Source organism: Tiliqua scincoides, chromosome 2 (genome assembly GCF_035046505.1).
Source record: "Tiliqua scincoides isolate rTilSci1 chromosome 2, rTilSci1.hap2, whole genome shotgun sequence".
Taxonomy (NCBI): Eukaryota; Metazoa; Chordata; class Lepidosauria; order Squamata; family Scincidae; genus Tiliqua; species Tiliqua scincoides.
Window position 1 is genome coordinate 125,597,385 of NC_089822.1, and position 26,862 is coordinate 125,624,246.

The 26,862-nt window shown below is 45.9% G+C and overlaps 1 protein-coding gene across 1 annotated transcript in view; it reads left to right on the forward strand.

The window, feature by feature from the left end:
* Nucleotides 1-25,883, forward strand: part of KIF5A (kinesin family member 5A) — a 60,046-nt gene extending 34,163 nt beyond the window's left edge. The window contains exons 3-29 of the mRNA XM_066613877.1: nt 792-879; nt 1,029-1,102; nt 1,264-1,368; nt 1,856-1,904; nt 2,284-2,339; nt 2,890-2,977; nt 3,213-3,337; nt 4,152-4,256; nt 4,602-4,750; nt 5,202-5,350; nt 6,959-7,134; nt 7,355-7,423; nt 8,659-8,865; nt 9,415-9,561; nt 10,541-10,729; nt 12,331-12,448; nt 13,288-13,346; nt 13,661-13,770; nt 14,613-14,714; nt 15,638-15,698; nt 15,794-15,865; nt 16,762-16,866; nt 22,719-22,935; nt 23,564-23,717; nt 25,100-25,182; nt 25,525-25,552; nt 25,805-25,883. Coding sequence (XP_066469974.1) covers nt 792-879; nt 1,029-1,102; nt 1,264-1,368; nt 1,856-1,904; nt 2,284-2,339; nt 2,890-2,977; nt 3,213-3,337; nt 4,152-4,256; nt 4,602-4,750; nt 5,202-5,350; nt 6,959-7,134; nt 7,355-7,423; nt 8,659-8,865; nt 9,415-9,561; nt 10,541-10,729; nt 12,331-12,448; nt 13,288-13,346; nt 13,661-13,770; nt 14,613-14,714; nt 15,638-15,698; nt 15,794-15,865; nt 16,762-16,866; nt 22,719-22,935; nt 23,564-23,717; nt 25,100-25,182; nt 25,525-25,552; nt 25,805-25,883 — 2,964 coding nt within the window. The remainder of the gene's footprint in view (nt 1-791; nt 880-1,028; nt 1,103-1,263; nt 1,369-1,855; nt 1,905-2,283; nt 2,340-2,889; nt 2,978-3,212; nt 3,338-4,151; nt 4,257-4,601; nt 4,751-5,201; nt 5,351-6,958; nt 7,135-7,354; nt 7,424-8,658; nt 8,866-9,414; nt 9,562-10,540; nt 10,730-12,330; nt 12,449-13,287; nt 13,347-13,660; nt 13,771-14,612; nt 14,715-15,637; nt 15,699-15,793; nt 15,866-16,761; nt 16,867-22,718; nt 22,936-23,563; nt 23,718-25,099; nt 25,183-25,524; nt 25,553-25,804) is intronic.
* The last annotated feature ends 979 nt before the right edge of the window (nt 25,884-26,862 follow it).

Here is a 26,862-nt window from a genome sequence, read left to right on the forward strand (position 1 = left end):
AAAAACAAATACTCTAGTATGCCATATTGGTTTTCTTACTCACCTAATGCAAACAGTTTAACTAGACTCAACCTAGTGCTGTTTTAGCATATAAAATGACCCTAGAACCTAAATCTATCAAACAAAGGGCCTGGAAATACATTTGTTTGGGAAAGGGAAGTGTTATACATCAAGTAGTTAGAACAATGGTTCCCAGCACGTAGTCTGTAATACTCTGAAAAGTGGTCTGTGAGGTCTCAGAAAAAAAGGTGGCCTTCTATCACTTCCACCACACTTCTGTCACTTCTTCACACCATGCGCGCCTCCACAGACTGCCAAATTTAATTGTCATTTTTGTGTGGAGAGGATGGGGGAGGTTGCATGTGGTCCACAATTATTCCAATTTTTGCCTCAGTGTTCCATGGGCTCCTAAAGGTTGGGAACCACAGAAGGAGCCTGTAAGAAGTCTGTGAGCTGATAGGGGTACAGGCTAAGGAAGGAGAAGTGAAGGTTGGCACAGAAGGGAATTCTGGGAAAGAACAGAGTGGTTTCCCACAGCAGTATCGAAAGTCCATCATAGCGGTAGAACGTAGCAGTGGTAATTCTCCAAAGCCAAGGGACAAGAACGCTTTTGCTACTGAGTCCTTCTTCCTGCTATGCTGAGGAAACGGATCTCTTGGGGACAAATTTGGACAGTTTATGCCAGTAGGAGACGGAAGATGTGTAGTAGTGGTGTTGTGAGGCTAACAATGGTATTTCCCATAAATCTCTGAGTGCTTCTTTGATCCCTCTGTTCTGTTCTTTCCTTCCAGGGCAAGCCTTATGTTTTTGACCGTGTCTTTCCACCCAACACTACCCAAGAGCAAGTGTATCATGCCTGTGCCATGCAGATTGTCAAAGGTCAGTTGGGGAATTGGTAAAATCATGTCCTCTAAAGCTGATAATGGGACTGGCCTATAAAACAAAGCAGGGGGGACAGGGCAGTGGGGTAAGGGTATGACATGGAAATGGCGGAATCTATTTCTCAGTCATCTGCTTTTCCCTTTCAGATGTGCTGGCTGGGTACAATGGCACCATCTTTGCCTATGGGCAGACATCCTCTGGGAAGACTCACACCATGGAGGTGAGGTGTTTGTGGTATCAAAACAAGCTGGGCCACAGCTGGGAATCATTGGCTGGTTTTGCACTGCTAATGGGACTTATCTCTTAAAGGCCAAAGCTTAGCTGGAGAAGGGTTTGAGGGGGGTTCCTCTGAGGCTTATCACTGACACTTTGTTCCTCCAGGGTAAGCTGCATGACCCCCAGCTCATGGGTATCATCCCACGCATTGCCCAGGATATCTTCAATCACATCTACTCCATGGATGAGAACCTGGAATTTCACATTAAGGTCAGAGGCCTTAAGGAACGGTGGGGCCAGCTTTTACAGTGGGCATAGAGAATGAAGGAATGTGGGTTCCTAATACAATTTTCACCCTAATACAATTAAGCATTTATATAATCCCATGCCTGTAATAGGGTGGACTGTGTCCCTTTTGCACAGTTTGCACTGAGAAGTTCTGAGATATCACTGGTGCAGGTCTGAGTTGACCCATTGCAGCTGCTGGGTCTTACCCTGGGGCAAGGGGACAAATGTCTCCATATCCCAAGATGACCTCCAGCAGCTGAAATCCCCCCTCCTGTGGGATGCAGCATCACCACGTGGGAATTTAGTTAGGATTGAGCTGCTGGTTTCGAGTGGATTATTTTTTTTGTTCTCAGTGAGGACTTGGGCTTCCAAAAAGGTGGTTGTCAACAAGGACTATGATTTAGGGAGATATGAGAACCACCTGTGCTCTTCCTGTCCTATTCACTCCACAATTCCCCCTGCCCCACAGGTTTCCTACTTTGAAATCTACTTGGACAAAATCCGTGATCTGCTAGATGGTGAGTATCTTCAAGGCAGTTGAAGATATGGAGTGGGGTAATATGGACAGTGGTCTAGGCCAGTGCTTCTCAATCTCTCTGATGTGGCAGACTGGTCATTTTTTCTTCCAGTGTGCCAGGCACCAGTACTGTATCTGCTGTGTTATTGCTTCTTTCCTGGTAATTCACCATGAACCGGCAGCCAATGGCTCGCAGACAAACCCTAGTCCGTGGACCACCACTTTGAGTAGCACTGATCTAGAGCATTACAAGCTAGGAACAGAGAAGGGGTTGATTAGTGACCTTGGGGAGGATTCTGGCAGTGGGAGGATGCAAGTGAAATGAATTTTCTTGGATCAACTGGGGTTTGTTAGAGCTCATTTCCTATCCTTGCTCACAGTGACCAAGACCAATCTTTCGGTTCATGAGGACAAGAACCGTGTTCCATTTGTGAAGGTGAGTTTTCTAAGCGCATGTGGTGCAGGGAAGACCCCTAACCAGAATAGGAAGTAGTGGGTTTGGCCAGCAGTCTATTTAAGGAATGCTGCTTAAGGAATGCTTCTTTTTTTTTTTAAGTGTGTGGGTATGGGGTGTTTCAAGCAAGACTTGGGGCACAATCCTAACTAGGTCTACTCAGAAGTAAGTCCTATTTTGTTCAGTGGGGCTTACTCAGGAAAGTGTGGTTAGGATTGCAGCCTTAAATGCCTTGGTTATAGTCAAGTTTAAATACAGTAGTAACCAAAGCAGTGCATTAAAAATGAACAGCACATTTGTAAAGCTTCATACTAACCATGGTCTAAAATGCTAGAGCAGGGAGACTGTCCCCACAACCATCCTGAATGAAATCCCTCGTTGTGGAAACTGCCTGTGGCGAGGGGGAGAAAGCCAGAGAGGTTGCCCCAAGTGTAAGGCTGAGCAGTGTAAGGCTGCATAGGATGATCATAGAGGACAGTGTGAGGTCAGCACCACCGTATACCATGGCAACACCTTTTTTCCTTCCCTTCAGGGCTGCACTGAGCGCTTTGTCTCTAGCCCTGAAGAAATCCTGGATGTCATCGATGAGGGAAAGTCCAACCGCCACGTGGCTGTCACCAGTGAGTTATGAGGATGAAAACATGCTGCAAAGGTGGCTAATGGGAGAGGTTCTGTACTAGGCCTGCATGACGTGTGACCACCAGGCCTAATGAAACTGAGTTTTCCTATATTGTCGGTTGACAGTTGCTTGACACCCCCTGTTTACGCAGGCCTGGCATTTTTGGTGTAGCAAATCTCTGTCCGGGAAGCAGGCTTGGTTCATATGCCGTTTTTCTCACCTTTGTACCCTTGCAGACATGAATGAGCACAGCTCCCGCAGCCACAGCATCTTCCTCATCAACATCAAGCAAGAGAACATGGAGACGGAGCAGAAACTGAGTGGGAAGCTTTATCTGGTGGATCTGGCTGGCAGTGAGAAGGTGCTGGAGGCTTGAGTTGGATCTGGGATGCCGGCGGCCAAGGCAGAGTCATAAATGCTTGCCTGCCTTAAAGGACCATCCATAGAAAGGTCCCCTGTATCAGAAACCTGTCGTGATCCCAGCAATGCCCTAATTAAGCAATGCTTACTAGGAAGCAAGCGCTCGCTGAAATATGTCCTCCTATCTTGCTTGTCAGGGACCTCCAAACTTAGCCAGAGTTGCCAGGGCCTACGGCTGAGATCTAGCTTAGTGAGATGCCATGAGTCGTGTATGTGTTCTCCTTTTTGAGGTGCAGCAAGGAAGAACCAGGGCTGCCCCCCTGAGTCTGCTGTTGCTGCCTCCTTTCAGCCATTACTACCTCCTTCCTTCAATGCAAGAATGAGTTGTTTTGTTTTGAAATGGGCGCAAAGCAGATTTTGCTTCCTGAAGCAGAGTTCTGCTTCTGGTTTCCAGAAGTTACATACTTCCAGGGTTCAAGGCAGCCTGAGGGGAGCACAGTAAGAGTATGGGGAGTGGTTAGCGGTGAGGTGGTATACCCAAACTGGCATCAGGCAGCAGTTCAGGTTGTACCACCTTGGGAAGAACTGTGCAGTTAGCACCAAGTTTTATTTATTTTATACTCCACTTTTTAGCCAGGATCCTTAAGCAGCTTACAATCAGTGTAATAACAAAAATGCACAATGTATTAGGTTGGAGTGTTTATGAGAGTCTGCATTTGTTCTCTCTCAACCTAAACAGTTTATTGAGAAGAAGAATTAACTTTTTCCTCCTTCCAGGGCTCTATAAAAAAAACACCTACTCCTTCTTTTGTCAGGTCAGCAAGACAGGAGCTGAGGGTGCAGTCTTGGATGAGGCCAAGAATATCAACAAGTCCCTGTCGGCACTTGGTAATGTCATCTCAGCTCTGGCTGAGGGCACGGTGAGTGATATCCTCTGGGTAATGAGCACTCCGTGGACTCTGGGTGCTCTGTGGTGTGTGTGTATGTGCACAGATTGTCATGGGGCTCCCAGGACAGGACTTGACTTGAGAGACCCTAGTGTTGGCACCGAGTCCCATGAATTCTTCTCCTCTGACTCATGCAGGCTCTCCTCCATGTCCCACTTGATGAATGAAGCCCAAAGTGATTTTGCTTGTTGCTAGGAACTGGATAGACAGGACTTTTCCCTTCTAGCAGGAAACTGTAGAGTACATTTGCACTTCTGGTGGCGAGTTTTGCCAGGGTGGGAATGAACCAAATGTGTCCACACTTTGTGTCTTATACAGAAGGGTTATGTGCCCTACCGGGACAGCAAGATGACCCGCATCCTGCAGGACTCCCTTGGTGGAAATTGTCGCACAACCATGTTCATTTGCTGCTCACCTTCCAGCTATAATGATGCAGAGACCAAATCTACTCTCATGTTTGGACAGAGGTAACCATTCTGCCCCATCCCATCTCTGCCCAAAAAGACAGCTATCTGTTCCAAATTCAGGTCTTCTTGAATTGTTGATGAAAAGTTATAAATGCTATAGCATAAAATAAGAGCTTTTTTATGGAATCACCCCACACCACCCTGGTCATCTGAAGAAGTTCCCACTTTCATTCATCTTCCCTCTTTTAGTCAAAGGGCCTCGGTCACTGTAGGACTTGCTGGGCTAGTTGATTTCTGCTAATAGCACATTACTGTAATTGAGACCATCTGTGTTTGGAATTGGGTCCTCGCCCCTTCACCCATGAGAAGGCAATAGACAATGAATAGACTATAGCTGGGCATCTCTGTCCACTGATGCAGACGATGGGGTGAATGGGATGGAATGTTCAATCCAAGTCCGCACTGAGGACTTTGTGACAATGATCTTCCACTTAACCCTTCTCTGCCATAGGGCCAAGACAATCAAGAATACAGCTTCAGTCAATTTGGAGTTGACTGCTGAGCAGTGGAAGAAGAAGTTTGAAAAGGAAAAGGAAAAGAACAAGGTCTTGAAGGAGACAATTGCCAAACTGGAGGCTGAGCTAGGGCGCTGGCGCAATGGTAAGTCGGAGTCTGCAGAGAAGGGAGACTGTGTTTGACTCACAGTTGGGTACGCTCCTTTTAGCAACAGTATCTTCTTTCCAAAATGAAGAGGAGGTGGTAATGGTTGCAATTCCATTTGAGTCCACATGTAGTTTTGGGGGGGGGGGTGGAAGTGTCCTCTGGGACAAGTGGACTTGCTTCTCATGAAATTTTCCCATTTTTCCAGTCTCCTTCTTTTTTTGATACAAAAATTCCAATTAGAATTGCACCTTGTCCAGCCTTTCATTTTGACTGTGCAACAATTACACAGATCAAAAGAGGGAGAAAATAACGCATACTGGGTTAATGGCAAGAATTGTGAATACCAACGTGTTCGTCATCTTAAATCACATGCAACTTCATGAAGCATGAGAACGTGTTAACTCCTGCTCACCTCTGCTTCTAAAGACAATACTGGTCAGGTGCCAGGTGGGTGCTTGTCACAATACAAACTCATCAGATTCAGTGTGGATTACCAGTGGTACGACAAGGCACTAAATAGCCAGTGATGATATGATCCAAGAATCCCAAAAGAGCAAAATCCAAGAGGAAAAGCATAGACAGTTGCTTCCCATGTTCCTGGTTGGTGCTCCTGTATCCAGCAGGAGGGAACGTTCCAGGGAAAAGACAAATATTACCAGCTGTGTAGATTGCTCTGATTTCAGCCAGCTTTTTGGATTTTTATGGGCTTGAGCTACAGGAAGTGGAAACACTGAAAAAATGCACCCATTTCTCTGAAACCAGATCCCACTGGAAGAGCCCGAAGGTTGTAGGATAGGGCATAGGAGTACGACTTGCCATGTTGCCAGTGACTGCTCTGTCACTGGAGAAGAAATGATGAGGTAATACTCCTTGGGAGGCTTTGAGGGTCATGATAACTCTGAAGATTACATAGGATGCGCGTGCAAAGATGGCTGAGCTGGACATAATGGAACAGATGGAAGTGACAATCATCCCAGAAAATCAGTGAAGGATCTAGAAGTTGAACTGGGATTTGAAAAACGGTGCATAATTACTGAATCTCCTTTTGGCTTTGGCAGTTGAAACTGAGGGAGAATTAAGACCCCAGGTAGTTGACATTGATAGAAAAGGGCAGCTGCTAAGGGCTTCTAGAAAAGCATTACTGTTACACTTGCGGTTCCCAAATTCTCTTTGGGAGCTCCAGTAAGTTGTTGCAGGAGAGGGGGGAATATAGCGACGTGATCCCCAGGATCATGCCGCTGCCAGGGGCGCAAAGGGCTTTCTTTTACTTACCAGAAGGAGCAGCAGCTCCTCGACCCACTTCTGGTTTGCGATTGTGAAACCAAAAGTGGGTTGTCGGCATTTTTTCATTCTCTGAGGCTTGAGGAGCCTTGCATAGGCTTCCACAGAGCTCCCTGCATCCCTGGGGGGCTGTTGCTCCTTCTGGTAGGTGAAAGAAACCCCCTTGCACCCCTGGCAGCAGCATGATCCTGAGGATCGTGTCACTACATTCCCCCCTCCCTGCTCCTTCAATGGCCAGAGGTCCTCTGACTGAGGTGTCGCAATGCCCTAGTATGAAAACCTCTGCCTTACACTATTCTTTTTCCGCTGTTTGCATCCTTCCAGGTGAGAATGTCCCAGAAACAGAGCAGCTGAGTGATGAGGAGAAGGTGGTGCCCGACACCTGTGATGAGACACCCATTAATGACAACAACTCTTCCATTGTGATCCGGATCTCAGATGAGGAGCGGCACAAGTATGAGGAGGAGATACGCAAGCTCTACAAGCAACTTGATGACAAGGTCAGATGCCCAGCCCTGACCATATGCCGACCCCACCCCCACTTTTTCCTCTGTCTTGAGTTTCAGTCTCCACCCCTTCCTGTCTTACCTTGATGCATGATACCCCATCCCCAGTCTCCTTTGGGCCGGCTAGCCTTTGCAGGTAATGCTGGACTTCTATGTTTGTACCCTTGCTCTGCTGATAAAGCAAATAGCACTGAACTGGTTCTTTTCCATCCAGGATGATGAGATCAACCAGCAGAGTCAACTGATGGAGAAGCTTAAGCAGCAGATGCTGGACCAGGAAGAGGTGAGCAGTGTGTGCATCCCTGTGCACATACATATGTGGGTTATGAGGGTGTATTTACACATGCACACATGCGTGTAAGAATGTAAGAAGAGCCCCGCTGGATCAGTCCAAAGGTCGATTTGGTCACAGTGCCAGCCAGCTTCTTCCAGGAGGTTCCCCAGCAAGGCAAAGACTGGCATCCTGAACTTGGAGGTTTTGTTTAGCTATTGGTTGGCAACCTTCAGTCTCGAAAGACTATGGTATAAGCCTACAGCACCCGGTATTCCCAGGCAGTCTCCCATCCGAGTACTAACCAGGCCTGACCCTGCTTAGCTTCCAAGATCAGACGAGATCAGGCATGTACCTATCATCTGGGAATTTGTCTTAATCCTCTTTAAAAGGCATCAAAGCTAATAGCTGCCATCACATCCTGTGGCAGTGATTTCCACAGATCCTCTTGAGTCATCTTTCTCTCCCTTTACTGTATTTTTAACACCCCTTTATCTCTGTTCTGACTCACGTCCAATGGTATAGTGGCATATTAACTTTACATTTCTTCCTTACCATGTTTTTCTTTTCCTTCCAGTCCTGCCACCATTCTGCTGTTTATTTCTACTTTGAAACATATTAGTCTTTGTTTAAAAGTCTAGTTCATTTCATCCCAGACTTTTGGAGTGAGTTGCAGTAGTTCTCAGACAAATGTATACAAAGTCAAAAATAGCATTAAAAATATCCCAGATAAATATAACCTGTACAAAACCATGTTAGTCTATGCATGTTTACTCAGAAGTATGTTGTACTGTGTTGAATAGGATTTTCTAGTCCTATTAGGTAAAATTGCATACAATTGTAGCCTGAATGTAATGTGAGCTACATTCTGTATCTCAGGTAGGCCTTGGTAAGATAATGGCCAAGACGTTAATGTATGCCCTTAGGCACATTTCTTAGCTTGTCTCCTAATGAGCTTGATGCTTTTTCTCAGTTAAGATTCTTCTAAAAAAAAAAAAAAATTCAAAGGCAGCACCTGAATGCTTCTGCTGCAGCTGTCATTCCACTCCACCTTGACTACATGGGCTTTCTTTTCATCCTTCTTCCTTCTCTGTTGAAGTTCCGTGACATAGGCTGCAAACCTGAGAGTAAACCCCACTGTACAAAATAGGACTTACTACTGAGTAGACCTGGTTAGGATTGTGCCTATAATGTGTCTGACTCAAGCCCTTCCTTATCTCTCCCCCCCCCCGCCTCTTTTCCTACAGCTGTTAATGTCGACCCGTGGGGACAATGAGAAGGTGCAACAGGAACTAAGCCACCTACAGTCAGAGAATGACTCTGCCAAGGAGGAGGTGAAGGAAGTGCTACAAGCTCTGGAGGAGCTAGCTGTCAATTATGACCAGAAATCCCAAGAGGTGGAAGACAAAAGCCAGCAGAATCAGCTGTTGATGGATGAGCTGTCCCAGAAAGTGGTATGTACTGGGGTGCTGGGCCGTGCTAGGGGTTAATTAGCTGTGAGATGAGTTCATCATCGTCAATAATATTACATAGCATTTGGACAGTGCTTTTGAATGTATAAAGTGCTTCATATGTACTATTGTGATGTAAGCCTCGCAACACATAAGGTGGTCAAGAACAAACAAACAGATCTATCCATTCCCCCCCCCCCGCCAGTGCAATGGTGCCAAAATGGTGACTGCTGCTTCCTGGGGGGGACGGGGGACAGTGGTGGAGGTCTCCTCTGGGTAAGGAAATATTTGTTCTCTTTCCCGGTGTAAGTGAATATTTATTCCCTTTCCTGGGGTAGGCCTCTGCAGCACTCGCTCAGGCATGGGGGGTGGTTCTTGCTTGGACCTACTTAACTAAATAGTTAGTGTTGGTCCAAATGAACCTTTGCCACACGATCGGGATCAGGAAGAGGGGTAGGATATCCCAGCGTTCTTTGTAAAGCAGAAGGAGGGCAATATGTGAATGTGCACCCAACTCCCATGTCTTGGTTCAGCTATCTCCTTTCCTTGCAGGCCACCATGTTGTCTCTGGAGGCAGAGTTGCAGCGGCTACAGGAGTTCAGTGCGCATCAGCGCAAGCGTATTGCGGAGGTGCTCAATGGGCTCATGAAGGATTTGAGCGAGTTCAGTGTCATCGTGGGCAATGGTGAGATCAAGCTGGTAAGAAAGGGAGAATTCCTAAGAAGATGAGGGAAAGTCAGGCTGATGCATGACTCCTACACTGGCACATATGATGGAGTGACAGGGGATGCCTGGTGCCGCCTGCTATGGACCAGCCCAGCATGCCCAAGCCTGCCTTTATCTCAGAGAATGGCAACGCAAGGCAACTGATGGCATCCCATGTTGGGATGGGCCAAAAGTAATGGGAATGGATCCTTTAAGGCTATGTTGGAGCTGGATACCCCTTATAAACTTATATAGCCCTAGTGTTCCAACAGCTGGGGCAGGTCTCCAGAAAGCCAGAAGAGCTCCTGGGAGAGGCAAGCAGCCCTTACTAAGGAAAAGTCATGTTGGCATTATCACAAATCTTTTTTAGTCTAGCTCAAGCAGGAGGAAGACTCCTCCTGTGTAACTGGCTTTCAAAAGTATAGGTAACCCAGCCCAGATGTGATATGGACCCTTGATAAGAGCCACTGCCAGTCCTAGGTTCAAACAGACCTCAATGATATACCAATTTGCAAATAGGTTTGTTTTCCTCAGGATTGCACCGCACTGTGAGGCTAAGGTGAGCTTTCCATATTGCCAATCGTCAGTTCTTTTTAGGACAAAAGAGCCCCACATGGGGGAGGAACATGAGTCTCATTTGACTCCTTTTCCTAGTTGTTTGGTAGGGGTGTTTATACGCTAAACTGGGGTTGAATTAACACCACCCTATTTTGTTGCCATCTTCAGGAGAGGGACAAGGGCTCATTAACTCTAACTAACTACAGCTACCCAAGTCCCAGACTGTACAAAAAGGCATACAAATATGGGAAATTACTGCCAGTTCCTTGCTGCATGACTAAACTGATTCTACATGCAAATGCCTTGTAGCTGAGCTTTGTGTCTAAGATAAGAATTGTAGCTTCTGGAAATGCAGAGGTTTCTACCCTTCTATTCCCCTTCTGCTAACACTACTACCCCATTCTCTTATTCTCAGCCAGTGGAGATTAGTGGTGCCATTGAAGAGGAATTTACTGTCGCCCGGCTGTACATTAGCAAGATCAAGTCAGAAGTGAAGTCGGTGGTGAAGCGCTGCCGGCAGCTGGAGGGGCTGCAAGTTGAGTGTCACCGCAAGATGGAGGTGACAGGCCGAGAATTGTCTTCTTGCCAGCTTCTCATCTCTCAGGTCAGATCCGTGGCAGTGGGAATGGAGAAATGCAGTCATGGGAGAGGGTGACTTTCTGATTTGGACATGGGCTGAGCAGTCAGAGGTATCAAAAAAACCAGGAAGTCTAGAGGCAGATTACCTAGTCCAAGGATAGAGAGCAGACTTGCTCTAGTCCAAGGAGAGCAGGAACACTTAGGATAGCAACACATTATCCCACTTTCTAGAACTTTCCATGCTAGGATGTGTCACAGAAATGGGAGCTATAAAGGAAAGTTTATGCTGTATCTTAAACTTCAATACTCGGTTGGGCGTATAGGTTCTTAAAATGGGATGGTGGCTTCTAGAAGCTGTGCTGGTCTTAGAACTCTCCCCTCCTATCCCCTTCCATCTTTTGAAGAGAGAATTTTAGCAGGGCTGGGTCCATCTTAGCAGAAAGCTATGCATTTGGCTGCATTCCATGTGGCTTTTCTATGGAGAGGCCGATGTGCCTGTGTTCCCACCACAATGAGGGCAATTTCATGCAGTGTGCAACAACAAACCAGGTTACATGTGGAGTGTATCCTTCATAGTGACTGCAACTAATCCTAGCTCCTTGAGGAGTGCACCTATGTGATACTCATATTTGTCTCAGTGCAGCTCCGCCTTTCATGTAGCAAACACAACTGCTGGTGGGTAAATCAGTATCTTATGACTGTACACCACAGATGTGCATATTTTCAGGTGTGGCATCAAGGGTTGGCCATCAGAAGGCCCACTTGGCTGTAGTGAATCCTCAGTACTAGTTGCAGTAGAAGAATCCAGTCTGTCATCAGGGGGTGCTATGGGGGCCTGCAGTACAGGGGTGCTATGGGGGCCTGCAGTACTCAAGGCCCCCAGCAACCTGGTGATGGTAGTACATATTTCTGTACATGTGTCTGGGAACACTGGCCCTACCAGAGGCATACACACATAGGTATTTAAAGATGCATCTGTGGGAAACAGCAGTGGAACAGAGGTGTACCTCATCAGTTAGTTTGCTCCTTTAAGTGCAGAGTTGCATTAACCAGTTAGATTATTCATTAAAAAGGTGTCTGATTAATTTAGCAGCAGATCTGATTTTTCTATAATCCACAGACTGTTTTCTTAAAATGAGCAGATTTAATTTTAATTTTTATTTTTAATATTAGTACTCCTGAACACTGAGGAGCACAAGCACTATTTTAAGAGTCATTCCCCCATTTTTTCCTCACACAAAAGGGAATACTTACAATGCCTGCTATGACACACGTGTGCATCATTTAACAACAAAGAATTCTTACATTAGAACTCTTTTTGAATACAACCAACTACAACTTGTATGATTCAGCAACTGAGGCTGCAATCGTAACCACACTTTCCTGAGAGTAAACCCCATTGAACAAAATGGAACTTACTTCTGAGTAGACTTGGTTAGTCTTCTGCCCTGAGTTTTCTTTGATTGGGTGACAAGCCTACAAACCTCATGTGAGGCAGTGGAACTGTGATAAGATACTGTGACATTTTTCTTTTAATGTAAAAGCAGCTGTGGCAAGTGGGGGGTGCTCCAGATTCAATGAGATATCTTACTTGCTTACTCTTGCTCTCCTTTCCTTTTCCACCAGCATGAGGCAAAGATCCGCTCACTCACGGAGTACATGCACAGTGTGGAGCTGAAGAAACGGAACCTGGAGGAATCCTATGATTCTTTGAGTGAAGAACTGGCTAAAATGCAGGCCCAAGGTGTGTGTATGGGGCTGATCTGGTATTTACAGCAGACACACAACATCTGAGTGTCATGCAGAATTTATGACAGAATTCGAATGACAGGTGCAGACAGTGGTCGATTTTTAATGCAGAATTTTGGTTTTCAGTCAGTTTTTAACACAAGAGAGGAGATAGCTTGAGTGGTACAGCAGATGTTTTGCCTGCAGAAGGTTCCTTGACATCTCCAGGAGGGGCTTAGAAAGGATCCCCATCAAAACCCTAGAGGGTTGCCAGTCAGTGCAGAAATACTGAGTTTGATGGACCATTTGACAGATGGCAGATTCAGATGATGATGATGATGTAGTGCCATCAATGAGCATGATGCTTAACATCAAGTGAGCATCTCTGATTAAACTGCAGTCTTGTTTGCTTCTAAGCAGCTTTCATCAAATTTCAGCACATTTAATCATATCGCTTTATAAAACTTCCCTGTGCACCAAATTCTAGTATGCTGCAAATCAGTATCTGCTTATTGATAGACCATGACTTGGGGTGTTGTTCTACTGCTGGAGGGTGTTTTCGGGGGGTAGCATTTGGGGGTTCTTAAGGAAGGCAATGGAACAGGGAAACCGCACAAACCATTGTTTGCCTGTGCAATTGGAATACAAAGGATGATTTAGAATCTGAACTGTGGTTAGTTCATCCATCCAGTACCTTGCTCAGAAGGCCACATGATCAATGCAGGGGAGGAAGTGGGACTTCAGCCCACATCTCCCAAGCGGATCCTACTCAGATTTCTAGTCTCTGAACTAACATCAGTCTTCCCCCTCACTGGTCTCACAGTGGCACCAATGACCATTCTTCCTCTCTTACAGAGACTGTACATGAAGTGGCCAAGGAGCAAGACCTGATCCAGGATGCAGATGAAGTCAAAGTTAGTAACAAACCTGTAGTTCTTCTTTCCTAGTCAGGAGGACTCTCCCATGGAGGAAGAAGAGCATCTCCCTTTGGAGCATACTTGGCCCTTAGCAAAAAGGGGGAATTAAACTTAAGGATGGATGTGCATATGCTAGGCTGACATCACACAGCATGGGAAGGAGAACAAAGTGGGGTGGGGGAGTAGCATGGGTCTGTTGGAGGGAATAGAGGTGTGATGGGGAATATTAAAGATATTTGGGTCAAAGGTCCCAGGGAAAGATCCTGAAGTTGTTTCCTGTGTTTCTGAGTTGTTTCGTTCCTGTTCAGCAGAAGGCCCTGGAAGTGCAACTGGAGAGTCACCGTGAGGCCCACCACAAGCAACTGGCACGACTGCGTGATGAGATCAACCAGAAGCAGAAGATCATTGATGAGCTCAAGGAGTGAGTCTTCTGTGGAGTGAGATTATGATTCACCACTTGGGTGGGTGTGTCATGTGATGAGACCAGCAGCAATGGTGCGGGGAGGCTGGGCTTATTGGCAAGGCCCAACTCAGTCAGGGATGGAATGTTGTTATGGGCTGAAAGCAACTGGGCTGCAGGGCCAGGGCTAGAAGAGAAAAGCAACCACAGCCATGTATCTGAGCTGGCAAAGGAACTGGGAGCGGAGATGGAATCAGGAAGGAGGCGGGAGTCACTCTTGGGCATGTTGCAATGCACTGAGGTGCAAGGCTGTTGCATTATGTGGGGTGTAAGTCTGCAGTGTGTACTTGTAAGTTCAAACACATAGAGCTAGTTAATGGGTAGTCTTTGGGTGGCATGAGTTCCAGACTGCTAGTTTAGGGCTTTACTAAACTCCTTCACGCAGAGGACATGGGTAGACTGCATGCCTAAACACATTTAATTTTCATGTATTCCTTCTGGGGGATTGAGGTTCTATCAAGAGAGCTAGGATTCCCAAAAATGTCACCACCCAAGGTTCCATGGGCAGAAAATCAAAGTGGTTAGTCCTGTTTAAAATTGGCTTAAATCAGGCCCATAAGTTCAGTATCAGCTGCTGGTAGTGCAATATGGCTCAGTAAGTGGTTGCATCGAACTGTTCCTGCATCTTAGATAGGGGCTTTCAAGGACTGGCAGCCAGGATTTTTGGTCTCCCTCTTTTGAGCATTTACATTTGCTTCCTATGTGGATCTTACACTTGGGTAGAAGGCTAGCAAGAAAACAGTGAGCATGTTTGCCATCCCTGTGTTCACATTTCTGTCCCTCCTTGTTCCATCTTGGTACAGCTTGAACCAAAAGTTAGAGCTTGAATTGGAGAAGCTTCGTGCCGACTATGAGAAACTCAAGAATGAGGAACAAGAGAAGTCACAAAAACTGCAGGAGCTGACGTAAGAGACCCTCTTTCCCTCTCTTTCCATTTCAGCCTGTTTAAGTTCTCTCTGTTGGTACTGTGGAGAAATCGTAAGAAGGGCAGGCATCCATGTCTGAGCACAACCTCCTCTACGTGGCCCAACAATGACCCCTACCACTGTGAAAGTTGATTTCCCCTGTTTTAGGATTGCTTTGCATGTTAACTGTTAAAAGTCTGTGCGAAAAAGGTCTACCCCCATTGTACAGTGCCATGTCAGAAATAAGTTCCGTTGTGTTCAGCTGGGCTTACTCTTGCAAGTGAGTTTAGGATTGCAACATTCAGAGGGTACTTGTGAATGAGACAAATACATTTGAAAATAAATGCGTTAAGAAGGGACATCAGTCATAGAGCCACCGTTGACTACAGTGCCCTGTCACTTGGTAGCTAACTCGGGTTTGCTGTCATGAAATGTATGGAATGGATCTTTGCTGAAATTCAGAGCTGTTTCTTTTTAAAATAGTTAATAGAAACGGCAGCTTTTAGATTTTGGAAATGAAATTGATAGATGTGCATCCAACTATTCTAAAGGGCCCCTGCTTCCTAGGAAACAGTGCAAAAGTGCTGAGCAGAGAAGGCCCACTGAACCCTTTGTGGCAGTGGCAGAGCTAAGGGGAGGCAGGAGGTACCCAGGGTACTCTGCCTTCAAGGGTGTCAAGCACTTGGAGAGGTGCTCTGAGCAGCTGACTGCTTTTTCTGCTTTTTTTTTTCCCCTGTGAAAAAAGTGGTTGGTCACTCAGAGCAACACACAACCACTCTAAGTGCCCACGGCCCAGAAGTAATTACTTCCAGGTTGGGCAGGGACTTTTGTGGGGTGACATCAAGAGTCACGGCCCCAGGTGTCAGAGGGGCCAGTTACACCACTGTATAATGGAATATTTTTTCATCCTTTTGTAATCACAGATTTCTGTACGAGCGACACGAGCAGTCCAAGCAGGACCTCAAAGGGCTGGAGGAGACTGTGGTAAGTACCTGAGGTAGACTTGATGGAAGGGACAGGCAGGCTGCAGTTGCATGGCTAGATGAGGCAGCACTGCTTTTGTTTTTTGCGATCCTCAGGCCCGTGAACTCCAGACCCTCCACAACCTTCGCAAGCTGTTCGTTCAAGACGTCACGACTCGAGTTAAGAAAGTAAGCAGCTCTGCAAATTCCTCAGCCTATAATAAATACGAGTAATACATAATACATATATCAGGGAAAGGGACTCCTAAGAGAAGGCTTGCTGATTAAGGGGAGTAGCTTTAAAGCATTCAGAGCATGTCACATACATTGTCTCATCTGTCCTTGCAGCAGTTCTTTTAGGTGGTTATTATTATTTTCAGTGTATTGCAAATGGATGGTGCTGAGGCTGTGCGGCTTGCCCAAGACCCCTTGGAGAGTTCATGGCAAAAGCAAGATACAACTGGGGGCCTCTTTGGTTCACAGCCCAGGCTCCTAACCACTGTCCAGCACTAGCTGTACTGTCAGCTTCACTATCAGCTTTAAAATTGGCCAGTGCCTAACTTTTAAAGTGTAAGGTTTCGGAGTTCAAGTCAGCCTGCAGGCCACACTCTCGGGAAGCTCCTTATCTCAGCTTTTTAAGTGGTACATCTGTGCCCCCCTCAGTGGTGAAGGAAATGTGATCTCTCCTACATAGTTTTATATTTCAGGTCCAAGTCAGGCATGTGCATTGATGAGTCCTTGCTCAAATTAGGCCCCAAAATGGTCCTTCCTGAACAATCAGTTCCTCTAAAATTGGCAGTGGTTCCAAATGCCATGGCCGCAGACAGTTTCCCCCTTTGCAAGTAATGTGTGCCATGCTGAGATACACCCCAGAATGCCATGGCACTTTTCTTATTCTAGCCTCACGAATCGTTTCCAGATTGTTTTGGAATGACTAAAACCAAGAAGCCTCTCAGCAACCTGCTTGCAAATCAAATCAGCCCTTTGGTGTGGGCCTCTGAACTACTGTACCGTTTGGCTTGGTTGCCTTGCCCGTTCTCTTCACCTCTCTAGAGATACAAGCTCACTCTTTGTTTCCCTTCCAGAGTGCGGAGTTGGAACCCGAGGATAGTGGGGGGGCTCATTCCCAGAAGCAGAAGATTTCCTTTCTTGAGAACAACCTGGAGCAGCTTACAAAAGTTCACAAACAGGTGAGTGGGTAGGATGAGAGTCAGACAACCTTAGTAAGACATGGCAGGGGCAGTAGTGGGGGAAATGGTTTGGATTGGGTAAGGCAGCTGGTGAGTTCAGTCCTACCCTCTCTCCTTACACTCAGTCATCTGGGTGGGAAGCCTCTTCCCTCTCCTCCATTTTGCATTGTCTCTGTGTATCGTAGCAGCTTTGAATGTTTATTCATGATGCCCCTTTCTTTGCTGGAAACACTGCCTGGATGTTCTCCCAATTTTGGTCACCCACCCAAGTCCAGCCTGGCACAAAACATTGCACAGGCATGTCCCCGCATCACATATCTTGCTGTGGTGATTCATAGGCTCGTTCTTGCTGGATATATTGCCTAGACCTGCCCATGGGGCCACCTCATTCCTCTGTCAAACCCTGCTGACCGCAGTAGCATTTAAAATCCTGTTAGCTTAGATTCCTTGCCCTCTACCAAACTGGAGTCACTCCCACCAAGATGACCACTACATTTATATCCCATGCTGCCCCTGAACTCATCACAAACACCTGGCTTGTGTGAACTTTTCTGCCATGTGTTCTGCCCACCTTGCTATGTAACGCTGCCAACAAAATTTGTCAAGTTGTCCCTCTGGAATCATGGGGCTTGAGCAGAGGGGGGTATTTGGGACAGGCAATGGCTCTGTGCTGTTTCTGAGTTTCTTCTGCTCACCTCTGTGAAAGGGTGGGTGGGTGCCACTGCTGTGGGAAAAGGGAAATTGTATCTCTGTATGAGAAGAAATTAGGCATAAAACACCCTGAAGCAGTAAAATGCATCAAACTTCCTATAAAAATACAATGAATCCAAACTTTGTAAAGAGATGTATCGACCTTTGCTCAGGAAGGTCATTGTCCTTGGAAGAACTGGAATTCACTTCACAAGCATTAAAGCGTCCATTCCATGAGGTCTTATTATACTCAGGCCCCAATCCTAACCAACTTTCCAGCTCTGACATGGCTGTGCCAATGGGGTATGTGCTGCACCCTTCCGTTGGGTGGCAGTCACAGAGGCCTCCTCAAGGTAAGGGAAGGTTTGTTGAAAACTGGGGTGTAGCTGCACCAGAGACCCAAGGCTAGGCAAGAATTACCAGTGAATAACAAGGCGTAGACTCGGCAAAGCACCACCACCAGAAGTCTGTTTATAAACTATTTACAAATGTACAGTGCTGCGGCAGCACAGCAAAGGTAAACATCAAAAGTACAACTAGCCACAATCCCAACTCCTCCAACATAGATTCATGCTAGCACTCCTAATAACGACTTTCACACCGTAGGCTGTCCGAGCCCTGAATATACACTAACACTGGCCAATGGAAGGTGGGTTACCTCATAGTTTTGTGACTGTGTATTGCAAGGTATTGCATCAGCCAATCCCATAATGCAGTAGGAATACATTCACTTGCATTGTTACTTGGCATTTGCCCATAATGCCCTTTTCATTGGTCACTTGTACACCACATGATACACTTGACACTTGCAGAGACTATACAGGCACTCACATTGTGGCATGTTACATGGCATTACAGTGCTTTCATCCAGGCCAAGACATCAGGGCCTATCCTTGCCTAACCCAGCCTGTAAATTCCACATGGGTGTGGGGCATATACCACAACAGAGTTGCATTGCCCTTACCTCAGTGCTAGAAAGTAGGTTAGGATTGCTCCCTAAGGCTGCTTGCTCTCTGGTACAAGAACCGTTCCAGAATAAGCAGGCCCACTGAGAGTGGATGCATGGGAACTTGGATTGGGGGCACAACTCATGGATGGAATGCCTCCTTAGCAAGTCCTGTATCAGTGTATAAACTTCTAAAAGAGTTTTTGGAGGGAACTGTCACAGAGAAGCCATCAAAGTGGGGGGTAAGTATTGGGCTTAGAACTGACCTATGCGCATGGATGCCATTGAGGAGGCACACTGGTTCTGTCTTCTAACATCCTTTTGGTAGGTTTTATTCCATTCCAAGGCCTCAATGTAATGTGCATGAGTCAGGCCTGCTGGGGTGGAGCAAGCAGCTGAATATAAATTTTGTACCGGGTGCAGATACTTCTGTTGGCAGCAGTGGAAGTATAAGATATACAAATACCTTTGCAAACAGATGAGTACCGCTGTGATAATAGCGCCTTAGATCAACACTAATAAGCTGCTTTGAAAGCCCATTAAGGACATAAAGCGGGGTATAAATTTGTAAGTAAATAAGTAACACAGCCATTGGGCCCAATCCTATCCAACTTTCCAGCACAGGTGCAGCCGCAATGCAGTCCCAAGGTAAGGGAACAAATGTACCCATACCTTGAGGAGGTCTCACCACAGGATACAGTGCACACCCCGTTGGCACAGTTGCACAGGCAGTGGAAAATTGGATAGGATTCAGTCCATTGTCTCTTAAGGAGAGAAGGGAGTTCTGGGTAAAGTTCCAATATCATCTTGCCCCTCCCAAGATTGCCCTGGTTATCCTTTGCAGTTGATCAGTGACTGCATTCTGCTGATGTCACTAACAATGGCTTCTTTCCTCATGTGAGCCAGGCCAGCTGCAGCAAACTCTGCCTTCTATTATAGAGGCTGAGCCTTTTCTTTAAAACGATCAACTTTCCTGCAAACTCCCAGACTCTCTATCATTTAATCCCATACTTATCTGTCTAGGATGCATAAAATTTCTGTAACCTTGTACCTACACTATAGATGGGTGTGCTTTACGATGACGATATTGATTTCCTGATTAGTATGTAACTGCTAGAACAGAAAGGGCAAGTCGGATTGCTTGAATGTGTTTCCCTTGTAGCCTTCTTTATGAAATGAATAACAAGAATTGGAAGGATAACAAGGGAAAAGGGGATAGATTTTTTAAAGGTAATCAGGATGGTACAAATAGTGTCCCCATTTTCATCTGTGAAATGTTGGAAGATGTGGACATTTGAGAGGTATGTACTTGGGTTGGACAGGGACCAGAGCTCTTAATTTATAGGAGATATTCAATATTTCCTGCTTAGCTTTGCTCACTGGTTAATTTCCACTTTGTCCCCAGTAGGGAGTCACTTCTCTACATTTGTACGATATGTAAAATACTCCAACCATAGAGGACTGTTCACCATTTATATCAGTCAGAACCAGCCTGGCCCAGCCCATACTTTCTAGGCATGTTGCCACTCTGGTGTACATCTCCCTTCTGCTGTTTTTCCTGTTCAGAGATCTTGGGAGCTCCTTGGCTGCAAATGTTCAAATGCCACCTATGATACGGTGGGATTTTGTAGTATGCTGGGAAAGAGTAGGTAGGTTCCAGGTATTGTAACAAATTGTGGCTTGCAGAGGGGAGAAGAGAAGTTGGATAATATATTGGTTATGATGGGCGGACAGGAGTTTGAGGCAATGGCTCTCCTACTGTTTTCCTCTTCTGCTGGGAGAATGGGATGTTAACTGCGTGGTGAGATCAATTGTCCCAGTCAAGGTAGCATGGCAAAGTAAGAAGGGACTAAAGGGAGAGGGGGTGCTTCAGGTCAGAATGAGTGCTGCCTTAACATTTGCTGTATCCATTCTCTCTCTGCATTGCTTCCTTGTCCCCCTTCCCCATTGTATGGTTGTATGTCACCTCATTTTCCCTACTGTCATCCCATACTCCCAAGAATCCTTTACATTAACATGGGGAGAGGTGCCTTGCCCCATAGCTTAGCCCCAAAGAGGTAAAGTTTCTTGCTTTTAGTTAGTTAGAAGACAGAAAGGGTACTGTCCTCATACAGCCATCATTGGACACGTTCTATTGCTGGGGTATAACTTGTCCCTCTCTGGTTTTCCAGAGCAGGGGCTGGGCTGGGGACTCTGTTGATGTGCTCAGTTGCTGTCTGTATCCCCCTTTTCCCTTGCTGCTGCACCCTAGCTGGACCGCTGGGTCTCCAAGGTACCGTACGCCCTCTCCCTACATATTCACTGCCTGCTGGGCTGGGCAGGACATGTTTGCACTTGGCGACCTAATTGGGAGCAGAGGTTTTTGGGGGTGGAGCGGTGGTGGTGTCAGGTGTCTATTTCCTTCTCACTGTTTCACTGCCATGACAACCCTCCTTCTGTCTGCAGCAACCAGAGGTCCCTCACTATTCCACTCCCATGACAACCCTGTCCATGTTGATTATTATGGGCATCCTCTGGAAGTACAAGGTTGTCCTCTGCTACCATGGCAACCTCAGCCCTTCTGGTCTGCATGGCTGACACAATGAACCCACTCTCAGCATTGTCATATGTGTGCCTTCAGTGGCATCTGGTGAGTCTTTAGCCATGGCGACCTTGACCAAATTTTGCCTGCACAGCGGCTGCCCCAAAGGAAACTGATAAAGACCCACAGCTTCTAGCTAAATTCTCAACCACAGTTCTCCAATATAAGACTAGAAGTAGGTGTGGAAAAAACCGGAGATTGCTCATCCGCAGCACTGGATAATCTCACAGAGTTTCAGACCCTGTAGTTATCTGGAGAGGCATTAGTTAATAAATCCTCAGCCTACTGTGTGTATTAGGTGACACACACCCCCACCTTCCCCACTGTGATGTCTGTTTCTAGATATGGGAGCCAAATGTTATCTCAAACATTTTCTTTCCCTCCCTTGGAGACTGTGCTGCCCAGTGGCTCCCCTGTCAATTCCCATCATGCTGGTGACTGCACCCATCCCACGTGTCTGCCTCATGCTATTGAGCTGTCATTCTAGCATGCCGCTCACCCACCTGTGTGTAGCTTGTGTGTGGTGGAAGCAAAGGAGTTCTCTGGAAGAAGAGAGGCTCTCACCCCCTTCCCTGATGTTGCACCTCATGACATCCCTTGGCATGGTGCATGGCTTGGATCTGTGACACCTGAGCAAATGTTGGGGCCCGCCAGTTTTGAGGGAATAAGGGGTGAATGCTGGTTTGGATGGGCAGCAGTTTGTCACCAGCATCCAAGTTGAATATTATATATTAAGATTTGAATATATATTAAAATGCATAATAGTTTTCCCATGTCTTCAGTTGGCAACTGCAGGCCATAGTATATAAGACAACTGTGGAGTCACTAAGTGAGAGATCAGAGGCAGGGAAGAACAAGAAAGTCGAGGTATGGTTGTCAACTGAAGCTATTCTTGGAGCTGTTCCCCCCCCCAAACATGATATAATTTTGGAAATTCCTAGAGGCTCTGTTAAAATTGCCATGGTTTGATGCTGATTCTTGGAGACTCCAGGCCAATTTTGGAAGATTGGCAACCCTAAGTCCTGGTTGTCAAGGGGCAGTGATGTCTCTGCAGGACTTAGGGACATGTTCTGCTGTTCTTGGGAAATGTATGGTGTGAGAGGACAGGATGAAGGATGCAATCCTATCCACACTTACCTGAAAGCCCCATTGACTGTAATGGGACTTACTTCTCAGTAGACATGTATAGGATTGGGCTCTTAGGGCACAAACCTAACCCACTTTCCAGCACTAGCATAAGGGCAATGTAGCTCTGAAGTAAGGGAACAAACATTCCCTTACTTTAAGGAGGGCTCCATGAGTACTACCCAACTGCAGGATGAAACACACATCCCATTGGCACAACTATGTCAGTGTTGGAAAGTTGGTTAGGATTTGGGCATTAATGTGGCTGTTCCCTCTAGGAACAAGAATGGATAGGTCTCTATGGTTTGAGGCTTCTGGATACAGGCAGGAAAGGCAGAAGTGATGACCAGTGGTTTTATGGTGAATGCCATAGGGCTGGAAGATGAGCAAGCGCTCTGAAAGAAGGGAGAAATCTATTGGAATGAGGGTAAGAAGTTCATTCATTTATCTCTTCAACGGCCCATACTCTCTCTGTTTGTTCTACCTTTTTCCTGTCAATGTGGTGTCCAGCTGGTTCGTGACAATGCAGATTTGCGTTGTGAGCTTCCTAAACTGGAGAAACGTCTTCGGGCTACGGCTGAGAGAGTTAAGGCCCTGGAGGGTGCACTGAAGGAGGCTAAAGAGGGTGCTATGAAAGATAAGCGGCGCTATCAGCAGGAGGTGGACCGCATCAAGGAGGCAGTACGCTACAAGAACAGCATGAAGCGCAACCACTCTGCACAGATTGGTGAGCAAGGAATATTGGCGGTGGCAATTACTCATAGTAGAGTACACTCAAGTGTACGTGTGGCCGGAACGTGAACATCTGAATTTTAGATACTGTATATATATTTGTTTCTGAGTAAGCTTGGAAGTCATTTCTTCTGCGCAAAAGCAGAACAAATAAATACGTTATATGTTTTAGCCCAGGTTCCAGTGCTGTGTGTGCTCCACATTTTAAAAAGAATGGCAATCTTGTGTCCCAATAACCTATCCTGAAGATTGAAGAAATGTTATAGACTGAAAAAATTACGAGTTCGTTGAAGAAGAAAAATTAATAAAGTAGTAGAACACTGAGTGTGCAAAAACTTTTTATTGAACCAGTATAAGTATAATTCCATTAAAGCATACTATATACTTGAAAAATGTATCAACTATACTACGGGCATATGGAAGTGATTGGCTGTGATCAGATAAATAACACCATAACCGTTCCAAAAGACAAACGTTGATCATTGTAAAATCCAAAAGGTTATTATTTGTATCACACTCTTTCTTGACATGCCACATTTCCTCCTCATTCTTAAGACTAAATGGAGGAGTATAAAGTTTATAATGCGCGAATGAATGTGTGATGTGTGCTGTGTCTTTTGCAGCAAAGCCTGTGCGGCCAGGGCACTACCCAGCTTCATCCCCCACCAATCCCTATGGTGTCCGCAACTCTGAATGCATCAGCTACACTAACAGCCTCTTCCAGAACTATCAGAATGTCTACCTGCAGAATGCTGGCAGCACTGTGCCTGACAGCTAGTGAGTATCCCTTGCATCCAGTTACATTTAGAAGGGTAATGCACAAACTACTGTTCATTCTACACCAGTTGTTTCCAAACTGTGGGTCGGGACCCCCTGGTGGGTCATGACCTGATTTATGGCGGGTTGCCAAAAAGGCAATGGTAAGATCAGGTAATTAATTATCTCAAGCCCTATGGTGTTCAAAAATCAGATACTGTAGGTACTGATAATTATCCTGCAAAGAGCTCAACTCCTGCAGTTTGCAAGCGTATGTATGTGTAGGAAGATAAATGTCTGAGGGTCTTTTTTGGTTATTATTACTTATAAATAAATATTTATTTCTTGATCTCCTTTTTAAAAAAATCTGGTAAACCTAGGTGGGTCCTAACAGAATTTTAAACAGAATTTTAAAAGTGGGTCCCAGTGCTAAAAAGTTTGGGAACCACTGGTCTACACAATTCCATCATGACTGATTCAAGGTCCACCTCTTTAGTCTCACCAACTACTTTTTATAGGTCTGTTTTCTAAGAAATTGAGGTAGAGGGAGTCTGACGGACTTCTTGATTTCCCAAACCAAACTCTGATATACCATCCCTTCCCTAATTTTATAAATAAAAATTCTGATGGAGACTTTCTCCTCTGGTCCACCAAGTTGCTTACCAGGATTAGGTCAAGTATGGTTTTCTCTGAATCCAGAGTCTGGAGCTTCAAAATCTTTAGTGAGTAGAAAGGCAAGGAGGACCGCTTCATATGACCATTTTTGTGTGTGCTGAAATTCTCACTGGTTAGTTTATCCCATGAATTTGGATGAGTTGAGCTAGATTTCTGAATGGTTCAATAGATGTGTGTCAACCTGCATTGTGAAGATTACTCAAAATATGGTGAGTTGTGATTTGGAGAGACGAGCTATTCATGAGGCTGTTGAAACATGCACAAGCTTGCTGGAGAAAAAAAAAAGATATCCTAAAGACATTGGAAAAAATGACTGTTACAGTTGCATTTAGTTGGGGTATAAGATTCAGGTAGGATCATCAGGTCTGACCCATTTAGAAATTACTCACACTGATGATTTTATAAGAAAATATATGCCTGTACTCCATGTTCCCTCTTTCCTGTGAATGGCTTGTAACCTAGAATCTAGCAGTGACTCAGCTCATAGATGCATGGTATCCCTGAAACTTTGCACACATGTCTTTTCTCTGCAAGTCCTTGTGGAGGATTTGACTCTAGAATCCCATAACCACTCTAGTGGCTGGTCGTCCTTTGCTGTAGGCTATACTTTTAAGGAAAGCAGAGCAGAACTGAGATACCAGAAACTATGCGGTCCTCACCCAAGTGATAGAAACCCTCAGACTTCCATCTAGCCCCATCACTATTTTTTCTCTTCTTCACCCACACAGCTTTACCAATGCCTCTTCTAGCAGCGGAAGCAGCTCCTCCAGTGCCCCACTGACCTCCTACCAGAAGCTCAATGTGGATAATGGTAAGAGAACTGGAGAGATACCTGGGCAGTGATGAGAAGGCAGAATGCTCCAGGAACTTGTATGTGTTCACCTGAGTTCTTACCACCATGATGTGCTATACTTCCCCACATTCTGAAGTTCTTCATTTAGAGATGGCTTTTGTCTCTCATTTTAGAGGTCAAGACGTATGCCTCCAACTCCACAAAAAATCGGGGGGGGGGGGAGAGATAGGAACCAAAGAAATTGACTGAGGGCTGGTCAATGTGGTTATAATCACAGGTTTTTGGAGGAAACTGCTGCTTCCTAAACCCTAATGCTTCTGTTTTTATCTTTCCATCTTGTTCACTTGACTTGATGCACAGGAAATGCTACAGACATCAATGATAACAGGTGAGAAGCTCCAAAGAGGGGCTGGGTAAGTGGCCTATACAGGAGGAGATTTCCTATGCACTGGATGAAGTAGGTTCCCTGGCCATTCAGGAGATCTGGTCCTAGCCTTTGTAGTTTGCAAAGCCACAGACTGCTTGTGGACTAGTTGGATCCAAAGAAGGGCTGCCACCTCTTGTGTGAAGATTTGTGAAAATTCACTATATAGGCGGAAAGGTCTGGGCTCCTACATATTTGACTTCCCTTCTCCCGTAGAAGTGAACTGCCCTGCGGTGTTGAAGCTGATGAACAAGCCAAGCTCTTCCCTCTTCATCAGGAGACTGCAGCGAGCTAATAGCAACAGTGCCACCAACTGCCCAGTGGGCCTCAACACACCATCAGGTACAGCCCTTCCTCTGCTCTCCCTCTCAGCCAACTCTCTTCGCTTGCCCTGTAGCATAGCCTCTTCCCTTTACCCCAGTGGTTCCCAACCTTTAGGAGCTCAGGGACCACTAAGGCAAAATTTGGAGACGGCGGGGACCACATGCAACCCCCCCCCACCCTCGCACACAAAAAATGCAATTAAATTTGTAATACATAAGAAGATTATTTAATAATTAATGTGATGGTTGTGCTTGCATTTGCTTCACTAGCTGTGAAAGTCAAGTATGGAAAAACACCTCAAAAAGGGAGAGGGTAAGCACAAGGGGATTATAGACAAGTCATGCAAGGTAGTTAAATGAGCCAACAAAAAGCACACACATCCCTCCACACTTCCTTTTGTTACACAGCCCTGGCCCTGCTCTCCCCACTTGTGAGTCCAGAGTCCTTAGGAAAGTGTTCAACACAATTTAGGCAGGTGGGTCCTGAAGGAGAAGCACCAGCTCAGAGAGACATCTCAGAATAGCTGCTGCATGTCTCAGGAAGAAAAGTCCTTTTGGTGTGCACTGTAAGGTCTTTAGGGGGAAAAAAGCCACTTCCTGTTCTAATTGCTGTCATGCGCTAGCTGTGGACTACTTTGGTTGGAGCTAAGAGAGTGTGAGCAGGCCTATAGGTAGGTTGCAGCCACAAAAATACAGCTGCCTGCTCTGCCATTAGTCTGTGGAACTCCTTGCCCCAGGTGTGATGATGGTGTCTAGACTAGATGCCTTTAAAAGGGGACTGGAGAAATTTCTGGAGAAGTTCATCACAGCCACAGTGTGACTAACAGCTCCATTCTAGGCATGTCTACTCAGAAGTAAGTCCCATTATAGTCAATGGGGCTTACTCCAAGGTAAGCATGCACAGGATTGCAATCTGAGGAGATAGGGGAACTGGCCAAGTGTGGGGTGGGG